General features: G+C 36.1%; 1 protein-coding gene across 3 annotated transcripts in view; it reads right to left on the bottom strand.

The window, feature by feature from the left end:
• Nucleotides 1-21,504, bottom strand: part of LOC106156583 (somatomedin-B and thrombospondin type-1 domain-containing protein) — a 41,197-nt gene that overhangs the window by 4,733 nt on the left and 14,960 nt on the right. For 2 of the 3 annotated variants that reach the window (XM_087016580.1, XM_087016577.1), the window contains 3 exons: nucleotides 13,547-13,747; nucleotides 13,077-13,121; nucleotides 4,217-4,343 (listed from right to left, as the gene is read on the bottom strand). In XM_087016580.1, coding sequence (XP_086872706.1) covers nucleotides 4,217-4,343; nucleotides 13,077-13,121; nucleotides 13,547-13,747 — 373 coding nt within the window. The remainder of the gene's footprint in view (nucleotides 1-4,216; nucleotides 4,344-13,076; nucleotides 13,122-13,546; nucleotides 13,748-21,504) is intronic. The other variant, XM_087016585.1, reaches the window with a different exon arrangement.

Below are 21,504 nucleotides of genomic sequence, written 5' to 3' on the forward strand. Positions count from 1 at the left end.
GACGATAGGGAAAAAAGGTGCCAGAGTCTCTGACAATCAAATGTCCTAATCACGGAAGGCAGCTCCATTCTTCACTATCAACACAATCTAGGCAGAGAACCTTTAACAGAGACTGACGGAACAATTGTAAAAGCTCAGAAAAACTTGTCAACCAGTTGAAATTAATCGTATATGAAATTCACAATGATGTTACATTTGCCATACAATAATTAAGGTGTTTATGCAATGTTTACATTAATATGAGATGGCATGTTTCCATTTTGAAACCTTTTTCTTAATCTATTTCAATCATTGTTTACTTTCATACTGTTTCTTTTATCACAAGTATTTTTTTAAATTTCCAATATTGTTAAAATCATGGAAACATGTTTTTAACCTATTTTACCCAAGACATTGTATCCATTCCTTGAAAATTTTCAGATCGGCTTTGTTAACCTTAAGAAGCAAATGTCAATGAAACAAAGAAGGGACATATGAAGGAAAGATGATAGACACACAATTTAAAAAAGTCCTTTCGAACAATGAAATTAAAAGAAAACACTGATGTGATGAATCACTGAAGATAAAAATCTGGACAAAGGACTCAACTTGACCGGGACCAACGGATTACAAAGGACACTGACAGTTTTGGCCCTGAAGTGATTTCCAAAATGACCAGTCTTTGACCACTGGACACATCTACCAGTCATCAGGGGTGGCCTCAGTGGTGTGAAAATGATATGTCTTGTATCCGGAGTTTTTGTGAACATACAATTGAAAATGTCTGTATTGTGGCTTGAAAAGATGGACATGTGGCTTCAGTTTGCAGTGTGTGGATAAGAAAATTTCATCAATCCTGAATGTGTGACTTATTTATACTGTACCAAACTTCATTTGCACTTATACCTGTGGTTGACTATAAAGTATGTTTGAGCTATTTTTTTTCTTTTTATGAACTGACAGAAGAAATATGTATTTACACTGGTGTTTGGTTTTATTTTATAGTGTGTATCACCTATTGCCATCAAAGAAACCAATGTAATGGATTTCCAGCTTTCAAATTCAGTGCCAGGCAGAAAAAAATAGCTACTTCCATATTGCATAAGTCTGAAAAGAATTTCAGCTCTTTCAGAAGGACTATCCTATATTCTGTTATTGAAACAACAATATTGACATTTTATTTCCACCATACTGGATTCATGTGCAAAAATTCAAATTACATCTGCAATGACAAAATACTTCTTCCACTCTCTGAACAAGAAAAACCTCTTGGGCCTGACAATCTATTCAAAGGATAAAATCACCAGGGTTACAAAGAGATATCGAGGACATGTCAAAGCCTGTGCACTAGTAGTGGGACTGGTGCATCTAAACAAGGGTCAAGTAGGGACAGAAAGTGTGTGTGTCAGCCTCTCCTCATTCTGGTGGCAAGGGGCGGAGTGCCACACGAAAGAAATACACCACTCTATTATTTCCCTTTGTTCAAATCCTGTCAATGAGTTTTAAACTTGTTCTTAATGACCGCAATGCCACACAGAGATGCATTATTTGCTTTTGTTAAAATGCTGTCAATGACTTTTCAATTATTTTCTATTGGTCAAACTTGGTAGAAGTAATGAGAGAAAAAAAACCTGTTCAAGTACCAGGGCTATTATTTCCTACAACTCTGATTGAAATCCCTAAACTCAAAATTTACCCTGGATAAAAATATCATCTGTGATGTGCATGTGCGTGCATCTGTGTGAGAACAGGGGTGTGTTGATATCCACAACCCATGTGTAATTACCCAATTAATCACTAACTCTTAATCCTATATCTACAATGTGGTGTAATACCGATATTTGCCACAACACCATTCTATGTACTTCTGAACTATTAATCTCCAAGAATCACCTCAACCTATTGTACATCACATCTGCTTAGCACTGGGCTTTAGGTTTAAGGTGAGATAAGCTTAAGCCCCTCACCCCACCCCCTTTGACAAGACCAGGTAAATACATAGTGACAGGTCAGAACTATAAGTAACAGTTAAGCATCTTTATTTTCATCCCACATCATCAACTGGGATGCCTTGGATTATAGATTATACTCCGATAGGCAGTCATTTAATCTGATGGAATTCAAAATAAAAACATTCCTTTTTTTCAGCATCGCCAAAATCCCTTAAAATTTGCTACCTTACGGTTATCATCTTTTTACCAGGTAACCTCAAACCACTACATACAAACAAATACCAGGTAATTTTAGCTCAACTTGTGAATTTGTGTGGGGTTAATCTTGGGGCAGACTGAAAATGAAGAGCAAATTATAGGACTTGGGATCCTGTTTTTTTCTTTTTTTGACATTGATCATTTTCAGGAAACCTTTGAGTGCAAATGCCAAAACGGTGGTGACTGCTTAGTTCCATTTACAAAGAGAAGATGGTAGGTTTCAAGTCATTATCTCCACATCATTATCATGAAAGCTCAAATGTGCTGGGATGGTGTCCCTGGTAATGAGCTTTTAAGGACAGTAATATCTTCCTGAATTTATTTTTCTTTAAACCTAATGCTTTTAAGGGGAACTTAAACATGTGACCACACACCTCAAGATAAGAGTTGGGGACCTGTTCCAAAAAAGAACTTAAGTCCAGAAACTGGTCGAAACTTTTAACCAAAAATTCAAGCTACTTTGTCCCACGTTCGACAAATAAGTAGCCTGACATTAAATGTTATACTGCATTCGTTTTAAAATAAGAAGGACATGGTATTGTTTCTGAGCACTTCCAACTTTATTTAAGAGGACTATAGCATAGATTTTTATCTTGAACTGATGTAGTTCAGTTTTTCGAGAAAGTTAAGACCAATGTTCAGATTTTAGTTATTTTGTGAATAAGGTCCCAGGGGTGCCCCATATTGGGAGGACATGTACTGAAGAGCATACAGATGGTTGTTGAATCACTCAAATTTCTAACCCTTTTTGTTTAGCAGGACACATGAATCTTTTGACTTAATAAACTTTTCAGATTTTGTTTTTTTAAGATCTCTTCCATTTTTCTAAATAAAAATGAGATTTTCATCACACTGTCACAGCTGTGTTGTAGGAAATCTGATGTAATATGAACAAGTGCTTTTCATAACACATTCCATCAACAGACATCTGAAGTATTCCGAGCATGTTTCAACTGAATTTTTTTGACGAGAAATGACTTCAACACTTGACAAAACTTGTATTTATTGTCACCTTCCTTAACACTCTCACAGCATATTTCTTGAGCAGACAGGAAATAAATAGTTTCGTTCATTTCTCTAAAAATTCCCTTAATTTCACCAAAGAACTTAAATGCACTGTTAGCTGTAAGTGACATAAATTTTCATGTGTACAAAACAAACTTGGAATTTTGCTTTTAATTTCACCAAGATGCACTTTTGATTAACATATCAAAACAACTAGATTAATGAGTCATCATGTGGTTCTCACCAGAAGTATTTCACCAGAAATATAGGTAAGAAACTGTTACATCATCAAACAATATTGTTTTCAATAATGATAATTCATCATCCTAGACAGTGATAACAGGGCTCAAGCCTTGTAACTCAGTTGCTGAGAAACAAAAGAGCCACAAAAAGACAAAGGAACAATACTCAGGAACAAGCCTGGAGTTGTTGAGGTTGAAAGAGGAATGAGGGGGAGGGTATATCAGTGCTCAGTGGTAAGTACTGTGGTCAAATGTGTGGTCAAACAGTGGTCAGTCTAACAGTTCATGCATTTAGATCAACCAGGTGCAATCCACTCTTGGTCACAGTGTACACCTTAATGCTTCATTATCACATTATATTTGCAGAAACTAGATTCATCTGGAAAATTCCAAAATCAATTCAACCCTGACAGTCTTTGCACTGGTAGACCCTGTCCCATCTAGAGATAAATGTGGGGTGATAAACACTGGGGAAACAAATCATCAGCAGTAGACAGACAAACCCAAACAAAACCACCATTTCCTTGTTTTCTACAGTGCAAAAAAGTTGTGCAAACCAAGAACACTGGTGTACCCCATAATTGATCAAAATTAACTTGTACCCACTATAGATTCTGATATCAACTTAGCCTTGTCTATTTTAATGAGGCATATAATGGGGGAGGTGCACTGATGTAATGTATCTCTCCTCTTATGCAATCTGTTCCTGTTGTAATTATGTGTATCATTACTACTGTAATTGCAAGAACGTAAATCAAAAGTGCTATCATTATATCTTACCTTGTTCTGGTAATAGCATTGGCATAGTAATACTTGTAGTAGAGATTTTTACGAATGTCTTTGCTGAAGTCATAAACCTTGCTCTTCCTCCATGTTCCAAAGGCAGCTGGAATGATGCGCCCGGTTTCTAAAAAATTAAAGCAGAAGATAATAGTTATTTCTTTCAAATTTGAATATCCACTTTAAGGTGAATTTTCCCCTTAAGCATGTTTTTTTAAAATTGCAATTCACAATGAATTTCTTTTCTATTGTGTTATGACTACAACAGTATTGCACTTGAAACAGTTCAAGAAGTGTCATGTTGTTTACACTAAACCATGGCATGGTTCATTACTTGAGATATGTGTAATAGTACACAACACAGACTTTCCATTGTTGAAGAAATATAAGTCCCTGCTGTTGTTTTGACTAAGAGCAAAGTTGTTTCTTCTCCAAGGAGAACAGATATCACATTGTCAAACTGTGTTATACAGTGGCAGAAAAAGTGCCATTTTAACATATAATAGTTGTGAAAAGTACAGTTGTGATGTAAAACATAGCTCTGTGAGTGTGTTACATATATCATAATTGCAGTGAAAAGTTGTAAATAGGAAGCAACTGTGATACTTGTTTTCCTGACAGATGCAAATAGAACAGTTAATAATACCTCGAAATAAAGGAAATAAAGTATACAAAATTTATATGCTGTATCATATATAATAGTTGTAAAAAGTTTTGAGGAAGAAATATAGAAACTGTGCTATATTTTCCTTAAAAATGCATTCATATTAATAAATACCATAAACCACAAAAAAATTGCACCAAGAGTTCCAAATAATAAGTTAACTGTAATTGAGAAATGTGTACTTGATACAAGACAAAAGTGTGAATGTTAAGAAATAATGACCAACAGAAATGTTATAAATGCACTGACAGCTGTACAATGGCAGTTCTCTAACATCAACCCAGTAGCCGCCTTAATACTGAGAAATGAACTATATGAATGGGTCAGACCTGTCCACTGTAACGGCCACTAAGAGGTGACCAATGGAGTCAAAAAGTCACCCAAGGTAAAACTTTATGTGAAAACGATATGTTTGGAAATAATCCCTGGAATTTTTCTTTGTTGAAATAGAGAGGGGGAAAAACCTTAATGAAGTAATAAAGAACATAGTCCAGAAACAGAACAAAAACCCATGAAAGTGTTAAACATGTGAGCAGTAAAACTGGGAAATGACGAGCTGTCATCATGTGGGATTACTGTAACAACAAAATATTCACTTTCAATGCAGCTTAATATACTTTTCAATTGTTCGAGCCTTATTTTTCTATCAAGTAAAAGGCATTTCTTATTTTATATGGAGCAAAACTTGTACTTGGTTCAGTGTTTCAGGATTATTGGAGTTTCTGCCAAGAGGGGTGGTGTGGCAACCAGATGTCACATGGAAAAGAACGGATGTGTTTTGCTAGTGTAGCTTACTCAGGTGCAGAAGCGTATTTAGACTATAGAAATTACTGGGGATTTTCACTGGCCTAATGTTGTTCCATCTTTTCTCCACTCACAACAATGCAGAGGATTTTCAGACCTACCTTTCTCAGTATTACTACTTTTGTTATCCAGCTTCATGGCTGAATATGTCCAGTTTGCACACTATTGCTATGAATATGTAATAAAAGATTATTGACCCAATCCAGTCAGGGCTATAAGGCTATGATCTTTCCACCAAAAATGGATCATCAATACATGAATACAATCTGGTACGTGATCTATGGGTGAGAAAAGTAATTAGTGGCATTTTTCTTTCGTCAAAGTTTTGATAATACACCGGGAGCTGTTTGCATTCCCCTACCCCCTTCTGGTTATGTTTCTCTACAAGCAGACTCATAATGTACCTTGTTTGTTATCACTGTCATCAACTAAAACCCTGTTTGAATTTCACAGGTATTCACTACTACAATTATAATATTGTACACAAGTATACTTTCTGTACATGAACATTGACAATATTCTCCCTCTCTTAAAATATTATTCTTTTCCACCACATGTTACACAATTAAATAGCTGTATGTAATTTGTTTTGGAGGTCATGTGGACCAAAACTTGTTAGTCTAGTAACCTAACTGCTATTAACACTGCTTATAGAAGTGTGCCTAGAAAGCAGCCTTGTGCTATTCAATTTGGAAAATGGAAAAAGCAGAATAACAGTAGTCTTCATATACATTTTGTGGCAGCAATTTGCTGATCCTACCCCTTAGCGAAAAATACACTTAGGACTGAAACTGTCTTATTTTGAGAGAGTAAATGCAAACTTAATTTTCTGTCACAATCAGAAGAACACATTTGGCTATTTCAGGGAATGCAATTATGTATTTCAAGTGCAAACATAGTTATAATAATCCTAATTATCCAACTAAGGACAAATGAAATGTGCAGGATATGTGTATATGATTTTTATCAGTATCCCCATCAGATCTAATGCTCAATTTTAGTAACAATGCAGCTTTCCATACTCTCCTTACTCATTAGGGACAATGAAACCACTTGGGTTGTGAGAAATGGCATAATTCACTGGGCAGTGAGTGCACATGGGACTACTGTACCCCAACTATCAGTGAGGAGAGGCCTGATTGCATGAGAATATGTCGTAACAGGGAAGACCATGACAATATGTCATAGATAGCAGGAGGAAAGTCCTTATTTCCTTCCTTGCTCATCTCCATAAAACACTTCCCATTTTATCACAATGAAGTCATAACCAGATAACTATCAAATAATGACCTCAGATAGCAAAACAATTAAAGAGATGAGTACACCATAAGATTCTTCATCTCAGTTCCCCTCCCCGACCCTCCCCCTTCCTTGTCCCCCCCCCCCCCCCCCAAAGACCTCCCATGAAACAGAAGTCATGATAAATGAGGGAACTTGATGACAATATCACAATAGCCTGACCATGCATAATGCTATCAGGATAACATGCCCATCTTTCCCTTGGCATTAGAGATAGGAGAAAAGTTACAGTAAGTGCATTCAATATTATTAAACTTCCCAAAGATCCACCACAGCCTGACAGGATGTCTAGTTGTCTTAATTTGCCAGGGTCAGCAGGTCTTTGTCAGGTGATTTCAACTTGCATCATGGGTTTAATTAATTGGTTTAGGATTCTCAGCACCTGGCCTCTCATTTAATTACTTTTGGGATCAGAAATGCGACAACCCATTACAAAGTCATAATCAGATTATCTGTAGATAGACAGTGGAATATAAATGGACAAATTAAATGCCCATTTGTTTTATGTGTTGGTCATATTGCTTATCCAAGCGACATTAAACTGAGATGTCTTCATCAAACAAGTCAATACAATATGATTCATTGCAGAGGTGAAATTTGCTATTTTTAAGGACAAACTACTTTACAGCAGACTTTATACAGAGAAGTTACCAGACACTTTTTTACACAGTAATGCAACTAATCTGAGAGTTTAGGATTACTGTCTGTGCACACGACCTTTTCTATCTATAGAAAAATAAAGAAAAAACACATTTAAGCTCCCATGCAATCGTCACTGAGCTAAGATTACTGATATCTATTGTCACAGGATATAATGACCTAGCAATTATTTAAGCTAAGGTCTCCAAAGGAAGGCTTTAAGTGAGATCTACCTTAATTCTAAGTTTAAGATGGGAGACATTTCATCCCCAAGTGTCTGTGAAATTTGTCCAAATTTCTGAAAGAAAGGGTGAAGTTAATGAAAGGAGTTTAACTTGCTAACCTCAATTCACCTTAGTTAGGGGGGTGTAACTTCATACAGCCCAATATAAGGGAAGCAGGAGGGTCTCCGGGAGAGAGGACGGTGTATTTACTGTTGTATTCCTAATTTGCAGGAAAATAGATTGGGGAATTGAAAATTACCTGAGGAAGAGGAAATTTGAAGAGTAACATTACACCCTTGTCTGTAAGCTCAAATTGCTTCTTGTATTTATGCCCACTCTCACCAGCAAATTCTTGATAAAGGGTAATTTAAGATATAATAGTCTTACTGATATAGAGTAGCCTAGGGCCTTTCTTACACTAAAATGCTTCTCTGTTACACACATCTGCCCCATTACAACTCAACCATGTTAGGATACTTCCAAAATTTGTGAACATCCACCCAAAAACATGCTAAGGTTGTCAGTGTCTTGACTCTTATAGAGATAATTCAATACTTTAAGAAGACACGTTTGAGTAGTTCTACAAAAAAGGGAAAAACATGAGTGTTTACAAGCTTATCATCAGTAAGATAAGAAAATAAGGAGGTCAACCTGACTCAGATGCCACCAAGAGCAAGTGCTAAATTTTACCCATTTCTCTTTCTGAAAGGTGTCCTTAAGACCAGAACATCCAGACACCAAAAATATTTTCGGAAAATGGGAACACCAAAAATACATCAAGACATGATAAGGATGAGAAAGTTTGTACGTATCAAAGATAAAAGTACCATGGCAAATTTTGTTTGTCTGAGAAGCAAATTAAGTTTCACATAAAAGGATGTTTAAGTCATGAAATCAAAAAACCAATCAAAGGCCAAAACTGCCTCTTAGAGAAACTTATCCATACTTTCCAGTAAGGCTTTTCAATTTTAGTAATAAGGACATGCTATTTTACAAAAATACATTCAAGGTGCAATGTTAAGTTTAGTTTAGGTTCCCTGTCTGAACTTTACAACTATGTACATCATTCTCAATAAATCACTCTTTCACTAAAAACTTTTTAAAATGTACACCTCACACCTGCTTTAATGCAAAATCAATCTTCAGCATTAAATTGGCTGTAACTTTTACTTAAAAGTAATTTTTTATCAACAATTAGTAAACTCAAAGAGACCTTCCATTACTGCAAAATATGAAATAGTTTACAGAAACTTGCATGTCTTTCACCATTTAAAACAATCAGTTTCAATTGTCACAAAGAAACTGAAGAAACTGTATGCACTTGCTGGCTTTTTCTCCAGAACTCTGAAGTATTTGACTCAATCATCAGTAATGGTGAACTTTATCCATACAAGCCCAGATGGTTCTAACCACACTGATGGTACAGTAGAGATGCTTCCATTCTTTGTAAAGGTGACTTTCTGATCACTTTGAAAGGGTGCATTTACTCTTGATGCCCTAAACAGTTTTTTAAGAAAATGAGTGTGTGTGCATGCCTGTGTGTGTGTGTGTGTGGGGGGGGGGGGGGTTAAGGACATTTCTTTGGTTGCATTTAATCAAGAAGATATTTATTTATTTGATTAATATACATTAAACTGTGCAGCTTGTTTCGAACTGATACAAATGGCTCCATGTAAATGATACTTTACGCAAACTGTTCCATCTGGTATGGTTATTTTCTATCTTCATTTCAACTTTCTTGGACTTTACTTTGGCATTCTTATACAAAACCACCTGTGGGCCCAGACTGCTGCTGTAATGGTGTCTACCAAAGTGCAATTTTCTGTAATTTGTGTCAGACTTCCAAGTAGAATAAATGAGAGTATGTCTCTTCTCTGCTGAGGGAGTTACATAGGCTGTCCTAGGATACCAGGTTCCCTTTGTGTAATATTACAGATGGGTGTCTCTTCTCAAAGTGTGTTTCATTAAGGGAAAATCAATTAGTAAAAAGATATCTTGTGAGGATGAGAGAAAGAGGGAAAGGACCCAGCATAATGGTCTCCAATAACACGGGAGAGTTTGATCTTTTTGCCAAATTACAGCTACATCTTGCATTAGACCCAATTTATCACTTTTGTTTCATTTTGTCTGAAGACATTCATGTCTTTGATCCAGTTGGGGACAGCAACATGACACTGTTAAGACAAAGGACATACAATACATTATGTCAGACTTTGGTGACGAGGGAAGTTGAATAATCTCCCCATTGCCTGTCTCCCAGCAATTTTCATTCATAATGGTCAAGTCTGAACTACTGACTGTCAGACAGTAATTCATTTTACAATCGTCAAAATGTAAATCCGCCCATTTGCTAAAGAGGTGACTGCAATTAAAGGAGAGACATAAAATATCCCCTCATCTTTCATGTGAGGGATTGCATGGGCATACCTGTGACTGGGGGTCTGCAGATAATAATTTGTACCACTTTTCAAAGAAAACTACTTTAGCACAACAATGTATTACCACTAACCACCAGCAAACAAATCAAATTATTGTGAGAGAATATTCAATATCTCCAGTTAAACACAACTGTCAATTCAGTCTGACATAGTTTGGTTAATACAAGCCAGCTACTTGAAAACCAAGGATTATCAGAACAGCACTGTATGCAATTGCACAGGAAATATTTTGGATCATTCAGGAAAGCATTTCCCAGCTGACTCATAAACCCCTCTTGATATACTTCCAGCTTATCTTTAGACATTCAATTATTTGACTGAAAAGACCAGAGTGCCAAGACAAGAAATCTAACTTACACCTAGACCAACTGACAGAAAATGAATTAAAAAAGTAAAGTCTATCCTAACTGTGGAATTCAGTAGAATGAGCTCAATCAGATTTATGTGACTTTTACAGCTTCACTGCAAGCAAAATCCATTACAGGAGTCCCACCTTTTAAAACCTACTCTGATTTATGTTTTTTTAATAACACAACACCACATTTTTTCAATGGGTGCAATGCTGCACTGAACTTTCCTCTTTTCTAATTATTAAAGCACAAAAAGTATTTATTAAAATATGCTGTAATAGTTTAAAAAACATTAAAAATAAATCTTTATTTTAGGTGCAAATCATTTAATGTAAAAAAATGCATCTTAGCTCATCATACAAAATGACAGAATGCATCTTAGCTCAATTAAAAAGCAGCAAGTTAAACAACCTTGAATTTAAAAAAAGTTTTGTTTTGATTCAAAATTTAATTTCCGCTCACCTAAAATAGACAAATCACTGATAGCAATACAACTGAAATACAGTTTAGGGCAAGAAAGATTTAAAACAGAGGAAAATGCTACATGTATGTCTGGGCTCAGTATACTACTGCCAAAGTTAAACCACAATTTCCTATTGCTGCTAGTTTAACAAATCAATCCTGAAACCTCAACTTCCTATAACTGTGGTGCCAAATTCCTGGGGGCCGATATGACCTTTACATGTACCACTTGTCTTGTGGTATTAGTGAAAGAAGATGTTCATTGTATTTTACTTAATCAAAAGCAGGGTAACTAACAAGGGACTACTATAAAAGGTTGTACTTTATTTGATATCATCTCCTTCTTTCAGTAAATCATAAATATAATTTCCGTGCCTTTGTTTAACTTTAAGTTTTTTTCCTAACTTTTAAGGTGTACTTTCTCCATAATTTTTCTTCTTTGTTTTACTAAAGTTTTCAGTAACATGAATTCCAGCAACAGTAGAAATACAAGCAGCAAGCAACATAATGGACTTCCACTCACTGGTATTGCCCTTTTCATTCTAGCAAAAATGCAGTTTTCTTTTAACTTTTTTATTACTGTGTAAAAATAAAAAAGTATACAGTGGAGTCACATACTAATGTTAGTCTTTCCTGACTTTTTTGCAACACATTTCTGAAGAAAAAATACCTTGGCAAAGCCTAAAATACACAAACGTGTTCAGCAACAATAGAAAACAGGAACCCACTGTTAGCCAAAGCTCTTTTTTTCATCTGGTGTCAGAAAGAACTGTCAAAGTCATGAAAGCTTCCAATCTTCATAGTTCAACAATCATGTCACTTTAATCATTAAGTCAGTGTATGTAAATACAACTAAAGTATGCATATTTGGATTAAGTAGTCTTACTTATCAAACTGACCTCTTCAAAATGTCTTTCAGTCCTACTTCATCTTTTTTTTTTTTTTTTGGGGGGGGGGGGTGGTTGAACAAGTGGTACTGTGTAACTACAGTGTAGCTCAGGAAAGGGGGTCTGTATATGGTTTGGCATGTGTTTACTTATAAGAATTGTGTGCCTCTATGTACATACAACTATGCAAAAGTGCAGTTTGTAAGATAAAAAGTCTACAATGAAATAAGATTATGTAATGCAGCCATGCCCTTTAATGCACAGAAGCATATCCATTGGCTTATCTCATGGGTTCAGTAATGGCTTTCTTGAAGTAAAGCCAATGTGTATGAAAGATGGCATCTAATTAGGTAACAATTTCACACTGAAATTACAAAGATACACAAGCTCCCAGTTTATTTCTCTTCCAGGGTTCTAGATCTATGCCAGGTGATGGTGAAGTGGATGTGAAAACAGACCAAGGCACACTACTTCCAGTGTCATGCAAACAGAAGCTTATTCCTTATATACCCCCTATTCTCAAATGAAATGGACTGTGCTGTATATAATACAATATAATATGCTGTGGTTGTCCAAAGTCACCAGACAGGTTATGGGATAGGAGACTATAACTTCAGGGATAACTAAAATAAATCAAAACAAGATGATAGTGCTTAAAAAACAATGCAAAAGTCACTGCAGGATTGGGTACAATAAATGACCTTTTACTACATTAGCAAGTACAATTCACTGTGTTATAGGATCTTACTTATGTTTGTGAACATCTTAACATAAACCCCGTTGCTCCACCCTTTGAAAACTTTGGACATAAAGTTACAAGAACAGTGAGAAAGATGCACCACACTTTAGACTGTAAACAAAGTGAAAACTGGCGAGAAAAGTGAAAAAGATGCATCAGATCAAGGATAACAGAAAAATGTGAGAGAAAATGCATCGACGTTTAAATATATATATATATATATATGTATATACATTACATATAGTATGTGTGAATATATGTATACGTATATATAAATAATTTGATATTGACAAGGCAAGCTGACAGCAAGACCTCAAGACCAAGCCAGCTGATAGACACTGTGCTGTGCCTTACCCTCTTCTATCTTTTCTAACTTCTCAAGTTCTGGATGCACTGCAACTATAACAGAAACTTTCATTTGAAGACCAGACACAATGGTAAAGAAATATAAATTCTTCGCCAGTCAGAAGTAGTAAGCTGATAGTAATTTTGATGCTGTGTACTGAAGATCTGAGGTTGTCAGATGTAATGTGCCTGCATTTGTGCAAAATATATAGTATAAAATTAAACCAAGATAATCACAAAGAAATAGGGTTAGAAATCCATTCATTTCCTAAAATGACAGCATCCAGCAAGCTACTACATAATATCAACTCTTAAAATTTTACAAATATGTACAAGTAGCCTGCTGAACAAGACATAGCCATCTGGCTGGGGAGGATTTCTAATCCTGACAAAAGAAGGAAAAAAAGCAAAAAGAGGAGAAACCAACACATTTTCACTAGTCTATATGATACATCAGACCCATGAGGGACAAAACTTACCTCTTGCTTCTTGTTTCCTGAAGTCACGTGTGTGTTTGCACTTGTTACCAAAGCAGACCCTTTCTTGTTTCAGTGGTGGGCACAGTTTTCCGCCATTTCTTGGAGGTTTTGTGATGTTTCTGTATCGTTCTTGTACACCAGAATCACAGAGACGAGAGCACTGGCCCCAACCAGCCCACTTTGAGACCACACAGTCCACAGCTACAAATACAAGAACAATTTTACTTACTTGCATAATCAAAAAATTTGAAACTAAAAAATCTTTCATCAAATCAGTGAATAAAATCAAATGCAATCACACTTCTCACATGCAAAAAAAAAAAAAAAAAAAAAAAAAAAATGGAATATTTTTTCTTCAAAAACACACCCACAAATATTATATTTCCGAAAACAAAGTTTGCTTTTAATCTGAAAATATCTCAAAATGGCTTCCTAATTTGGTTTGAAGTCTCTTAATGCCAACATCTGGCCAGAAACGTAGATAGTGTGTTATCTCTAGAGGGTTCCTCCCCAAAGCTCCCACTATCAATACAAAGGTGTCCATTTCAAAGATGATGGACCAGGCTCAGAAAACTAATTATACCCCACCTGTCTGCAGGCCAGCACAATAGCTGTTGAGGAAACAGGTACGTCAACCGATAGCATCTATTAAGAGAGCTTAAGGGTCATCAGGTAAAAGTGACCAGTGCCTGACTTATACACACATACTAGACACTGGCAGAAAAGAACTTACTTTGGGTTGTCTACATGCCATCATTTCACATATCAAAAAGTTCCTCATCAAGAAATAGTCACCATTGCCAGACTTACAGACAATCATATACTGAAAGGCTACAGAAAAGCACCAGAGAAAGAATTTCTAGGCAACTTTATTTAGATGTCTACATGCCATACCTTTAGCAACTTTTTTATTTTTATCTGCTTTCACCCTTTAAACTCTGTTCATTTCTAGAATTTGCTTACCACCTAAAATATTCTGATTTACGATATACCAAACAACTATGATAGCTCAATTTCAATAATTTATAAATTGGGCAAAAGCTGACTACAAAAGCCATATGTCCAACAACATATCAGAGAAGAAAAATCAAAACTGACCACAGGAGGTTTTTATCCTTTTTCATCAAACAGAAAGCAAGTTGAAGGAGATTTTATTTCAGATAATGAGCACACCCTATGGGCCAGCATGGTGTACATTTAACTGTACAGGTGTAAAAATAAAAACAAATCAAGCTTTCACTAAATCTGGCCTCAACTCCCTTCCCATAGGCAATTATTACACTTACTGTTGATTGTAAAGCAAGAAAGTTATGCAACTGTTTTGAGATGGCATAGGGGCACAGGGCAGAGTGTTTGCAAACCCCTCACTCTCAAAATACTCTACCTAAAAGATAACATTTTATAAGTAATTGTAGACAGAACTTGCAGCCATTTGGTAAGTATGCACTAGTTGAAAACCCCTTGTTATCCCAGGTTATTGTTTCAGTGGATTCTCACAGAGGACACTACTAAGAAGTAGGAGGGGTAGGGGGCTATTTTCCTACACATACCAACTTAAATTAATTTGGTCGATAAATAGTCTAAGTTTATTCTGGTCAGGCTTTCTTCCATCCTTGGCATTCTTCCTAGTTGGCCAGACAGCACTTTTTCTGCATTTAAGTCTCATATTCACACAAATCTCAATTGAACATTTATCATAAATTGGCATTGGCATGAATTAAACTAATGCAATTAATCCACAGAATTCAATACATGTACATGTTTCCAAATTTATCATATGAACCAAACCATGAACAGTAGAAATAGGCACAGATTTTTATCTTACTGTCTCATTCTGAATCCCCAGCAGTGTTAGAAATCAAATAAGGAAAACATAATTAAAGGTACAAGAAAAGATTTGATCAGGCTGTGCAGAGAGAGAATAATGGGATTCACAGCAGGTGTTTACAACTGGGAGGGGGTAAGAATGATGAAGAGGAGGAGCTTTCGTGATTGTGATGTAATTCCCACTGCAATTGGCAAAATGTGGATTTTAAGTCCAGTGAACCCCAGGCTACAAGTTACAACACCTGCAGGCTACCACCCAAGAGGATCAATTAAAAAAATTGTATTGACTTCTGGTAAATCCTTTCTCCATCTGTTTGATTGGATAACCTATGGAGAAATAATCACTAGTACTACTGAGGGGTTCCAGAGATGGGCGAACCAGATGCTCGACTCAAACTGAACACTGTCTTCAGTGTCCTGACCAGTGTGAACATTTGTGTACCTGCCCAAAACTGAATGAATCAAGTTATGCTTAAGGGTATAGCATTGGCACTTAATCAGTTACAATATTAACTACACTGGCTGGTCTGTAAAATCCCCATTACCAACCTAATACTGTCTTTTACCCCGTTCACACTACGCTCAGTTATCCGGATAAATTGCGAATTAGGTCACAATTCGAATAAATGCAGTAGTGTGAACGCAAGAGGATTTTTGTAATGCGCATTTTCAAAATCCTGCAAGCGAGGTGGATTTCTAAGCGCGATCCGGATAACTTACCGGAATCGACACCTGTACAGATCTAACTGCACATGCGTGCAGATAAGCGCGGGTATCTATGAACGCTTGTTTATTACTTTAGCGATTGCACCAAACGTATTTGGAGGTCGCCACTCACTACAACATGAGGAAACAAACTTATTTTGCCATCTTATACTTCTCAAGAATGCTGGAATGTCTTTAGAGTTGCATTTGTCGTCACAAATTGTTGTTGGTATTTTAAGATTTTCTGTGCGGCGCATGCGCGAGTGTTCAAAACAGGAAGTTAAACCTGAAATTTTCAACGTGGGATTCGGATTCGCTTAGCGTGTGTGAACGCAATACCGAATCGGATTCCTAACGAAAAATTCGGATTATAGAAATGCACATTTTTGCAACTGTAGTGTGAATGGGGTATTTATCAAAGTAAAATGTGCATCTAACCCAGCTTGATATCCAGCATAACACTTTTATAGTTAGTCTAAACCTGCCTCTGGCCCCCTGTCTGGTGAGATTGCTTCCTACACAAAGCCTGTCTGTTCAACTGCTGACCACCTTTCACATCTAATTTTAAAGGTTAAAGCCATGGCTAAATATAAAAGAAATTCTGACAAGAGAAATCTTCTAATCAGATCAAGTGGATATCTTTATTTGAACTGGCTAAGTTCCACCAAACAGTAAACCAGCTTTCTCAAATACAGATCTTCTTTCAAATAATCTGATTAGTTACAGACTGGCCATAGAGCACACTTAAGGAAAAAAAAAACTATACAAAGTAAGCTAAAATGAGCCCTATAATTTAACTGTTCTTTGGATAATAAAGGTACAATCAATACATCGCGAAAATTGACTTTCTACTGATGTTTCCCTTTAATCAGATATTCTAAACAGGGGTAGATTTTTTTGGTCCATTTTTTTTTCTTCTTTCATTTTTTACAGAACAAATTCAAAGTGTAAGAGAGTAAATTAAGTTTTAGTGACTTTTTTTTCCTTTTAGTAAAATAGACATTGAAATACTTCAAAGCTATCAATACAACATTTAAGTAATGTTTTAACTTTGAAGGTGTTGCTTGTGTTTCCAAGTACTTAAGTGGCTTTTGTATGGTTAAAAATCCATAACTGTCATTAGATATGCCAAATACCTCTACGCATTGAGAAAACAACAAAGGGGGGGAGAAAGACCGATAATGTCTACAATAACAGTACTCTTTGGAAAAAAATCTTTAATAAAGGGCCAATTTTCCATAAGTGACAATATTCTGATATATGGAGACTCCTAGCATACCATTTACCAAAACCAACAAGCCTGGTTTCCTGTCTGCTTTGACTCAGGCTGTGTCTCTGAGTGGGTAGTGTTACAGTCTATGTTGTGTCTGGGTGGAGGTTTGTGGGCAGAATAAATATATCTACTACCCAGGATTCAGGTAGCAAACCTCAGACTGGCAACAATCCTGTGGTGATTGTATACAGTATCTTGCTATAGAAGAGTCTGGCTCACTGCCCTGGGAAGGTAACACTTCTGGGAATATTAGGCTGAAAGCAGTTTTCATTTTTCTTGATGATCAGCAAGGCAAGGGGTGTTTTCCTACAATCATTACCTGAGAAAGAGCAGGGGGGAGACGCAAAAAGTTTGCTTGGAGATACATGCTATCACATGCACTTTTTCATGTGGGGATATGGACATTTTCGGACTTTAATAGAATGTGTGTAAAACTGTGTAAAAATTAAAGGCACAAGCTTTTTTCTTTCTTATTGTTAATTATTATTCTCACAAATATTCAAATTTCTTAACCTTGAATCTTGCTTCCACCTTGAACTCAAATCATGACCAACCCCACAGATGTCAAGGCAGCTGGTCTACTTGGGAATAGAACATTTCTGGGATCAACATCCCCAGGGTACACAGCTGACAACTGCACAACAGGCAATGGCATACCATCAGCCTGATTAACAGAGACACAATTGCTCAAGTGGCCGACAACCAGTGTTTGGTTTGAAAATAAAGTCATTATAAAGATCTACAAAGTATCATCTATATCTAGCCATCACATTTGTCAGGTTGCCTTCATGAGAGGTGGAACAACATACATATCAACATCCAGGGCCTCATTTCCTCCTTCAAACTGTCATTTATTCATTAATTTCCTTTTATGGTGGTTTTTATAATCTCTTAATCTCAATATTATATATGTTTACAGATGCATAATACTATCGACAACTTCATCATCATGTTGCAAATTCAGCAGTGATGATATCTCTTGTTTACAATACGGATCATATACCCGAAATGATCATTTAAGTCAAGAAGACAGGTACTAAAAAAGCCACACAGTGGATATTTTACTTGAATATCACTCATCAATCTTTGACAAACACGGCAACAGTCTGAATTTTCTGCTGGTAAACCAACATCAGACACCTCCTTTGTGAAAGATTAAACAGAGGTTACACACAGGTGAGCTGGAAACAGATACCCATTGAAAAAGGTGTTCAAAGAAGACATCTCAGGTAAAAAAATGTCTTGTTCAGCAAAGGCGGGAAACCCTAGAGACAGACCATGTTTACACCAACCTTTTGACCCCCCCTGTCTGTAAATGAAAAGGGTTTTCTACTTGAACACACAAAGACAAAGGGTTTACCAATTTTCAATTTGCATATATTATTCAGTACAGATCACTTGAAGGAATCTCTTTTAATTGACTCTGAAATGTCTTGTCAGACATCATGTGGGTTTTAAAAGTGCAGAACAGTAGTTGGTTTACCCTGACAGTATAAAATCACCACATCCCCAGTGCATCTGACAACTCTGTTGTCTTTGAGTAATTGGAACTCTTTTCCTAATACACCACTACATGACAAGAGGTACTGTCTAAATCAAGTTAAACAGTATAATTTGATTTAAAGGTAAAACAGAGAAGGAGGCACCAAACCAGTGAACATAAATTATCATTTTAACTTTCTCTCTCTCTCTCTCTCTCTCTCTCTCAACTTCCTTTCTACCAAATCTGATCTTTCCATTCTTTCCACACTTGGTAAATCATAAAACAATAACCACTGGTACTTGCCATTACCAATCATCAATAAGGAGATTAGTTTACATCAATTGTAGTGCCTTGAGGGCCATAGCATTTTATGGGGTTAGGGGTCAGTGCTCTATCAACTTTGATCTGTTGATAGATTGACTTAACACTTGCGTGGAACTTTTTTCCTTTTCCCCTTGGATGGACATCACTGTCCACTGGCCAGTTGCATTTAAGGACACTTAAATGGCAGTTTTGAACAGTTTCCAATGCAAACTATCCTATCCTTTGGTCAGTTGCAATCACTGTGCCTCACCAGTTGCTAACCACAATGATGACAAAAGTACAATTATATAGAAATATACATCTGCAAAGAACATCTTGATCTTCTTGCTAAGCTTCAACTAGCACTTTTGACTAACCACTTGATTTAATCTGCATTGGCTACAGAACATGATAAATATTTTATTGTAAATCATTGTCCCCCCCCCTTTTTTTGGGAGGGGAGGGGTAAATATTCTTGTGTGAAAGTTATTGAATACACAGGGGCTGATAATCAGTACATTGCAGTGGGAAGCAGATGATGATCAAGCAACACAGTGTGGAGGAAATACAGGACTTTTGGGTAAAAATTGCAACAAAAGTTTATTATCTTCATCATTCCCCATGAAGAAGAGTCTATTTAAACATACTCCCTGATGAGAATCCAAGATCCCTAAGAGATTACATATCCTTCTGTCTGTTTCTACATTCATATGCCCATGTGTACAGGGTATCAATTTCAATTAAGTAAAAATATTTAGGCAATAAATTGTATCAAATGTAGTGAAGAAAATTTCATTTTTCTTCTTTCAAAATTCCGAAAAAATTATAAATATTATTTTCTATTGTTTAAACACTTAAAATACAGAAGTTACTTCAAAATTAGTAAAAAGAACTTGATTGAGCACCTTCCAATTAATAAATCACTCATGGAACTTGACTAGGCTTTTAGACATAATGATTGATACATGGCGTGCATTTCAATATACAGACAACAAATGTCAGGTGTGGAAAAGCAATACCAGATTGTTATAATAAACAATTCTTTCTCTCCAGACATGACTTGTAGTACTACCAGTCACCCGGAGCAATTATTTATTCATCCAATAACTTATTTCTCATTAAGATTTCTATGATACAAATATTATTGGAATTTTCAAAGTGCATCAAGTGTATCTGACCTAAGGCGCCATTCCTGAAACCAGTGATCAATAAGGGATTAATTAATTTGAAATAAGCCAGATATAATACCTACAGAGACCGCCCTTACTGTATCTCTCACACACCCATACAAACAGACATGTGAACATAAAATACTAACAAAGACAAAGGCAGTAAGCCATCTCTGTTAAAATTTGCAGGAAGCACCACAATCTGGAAGACATCTTCAGCTATATGACTTCAAAGGCAACAGTTTCATCCAATACACTGAACACTTTCCAGGCCACTGTTCACTATGTGGATAAGAAATAAATCATCACTAGATTAAAAGATTCAAAATTACTAAGAAAGAGCTGGCGAATCATTCTTCATACACCTCCCTTTTCTTCTGTGTCCATCAACGTTACATTAACTGGTTGCAAAAGTTGCCCAGCCCCTCAGCACAATACAATAACACCCCGAAGACCCCAGATATTTGCTTTATATTACCCTGGAGACCCTGGATATTTGATTAGACATTTAATAAACACATTCTCATTATTATATCCTTATTAGATGGCCTGAGGGAGGGTTAGACACATTCATGTCAGGTGGGTTCCTAATGATGTTATACTGTGATACAGGGTGTGCCTTACTAAAATTACATCTTGTTAATGAAGAAGAGCATCAAGTGATGAAATGCAAGATAACAACCACTTAGATAAACTTGCCCAAGAATATAACTTTATTTCTGGCTACAGCTGTGGCCGGCTTGGTGTGGGAGTTGCATGTCCAAAAATAAAGTTTAGTTTATGTTAAGATGGCAAATAAATTTGTAAAAAATAAATCTATTTAACATGCTTTTTTCAAAATACTGTTTGCTTTTTCTTCAGGTGGTTTGAAATGCAACTGGGATGCTTCCCCCCACTATTAAAAAAATCTTTCTCTACAATATCTTTTCTCAATAACTTTTCCCACTTTCACTGCTACCAATTTAGTTTGAGAGATTTAAGATAATTTGCAGCTGCTAATCCTGCTCTCTTGTTCATGATATTTAAAGATATTTAAAAAAAATGAAAGAGAAGAATACCAAACTGAAAATAGTCATGCAAAGTGATATCACTTATCTACAGAAAAAGGGAGGGGATGTTTAGTGCGTTAACCATCATTAGAGATGTTCACAAGCTCACAACCCTGAATCTATCTATCTTGAACTAACAACCCTAAATC

This window comes from Lingula anatina, chromosome 1, assembly GCF_051362555.1.
Source record: "Lingula anatina isolate TDL-2025a chromosome 1, LinAna3.0, whole genome shotgun sequence".
Taxonomy (NCBI): Eukaryota; Metazoa; Brachiopoda; class Lingulata; order Lingulida; family Lingulidae; genus Lingula; species Lingula anatina.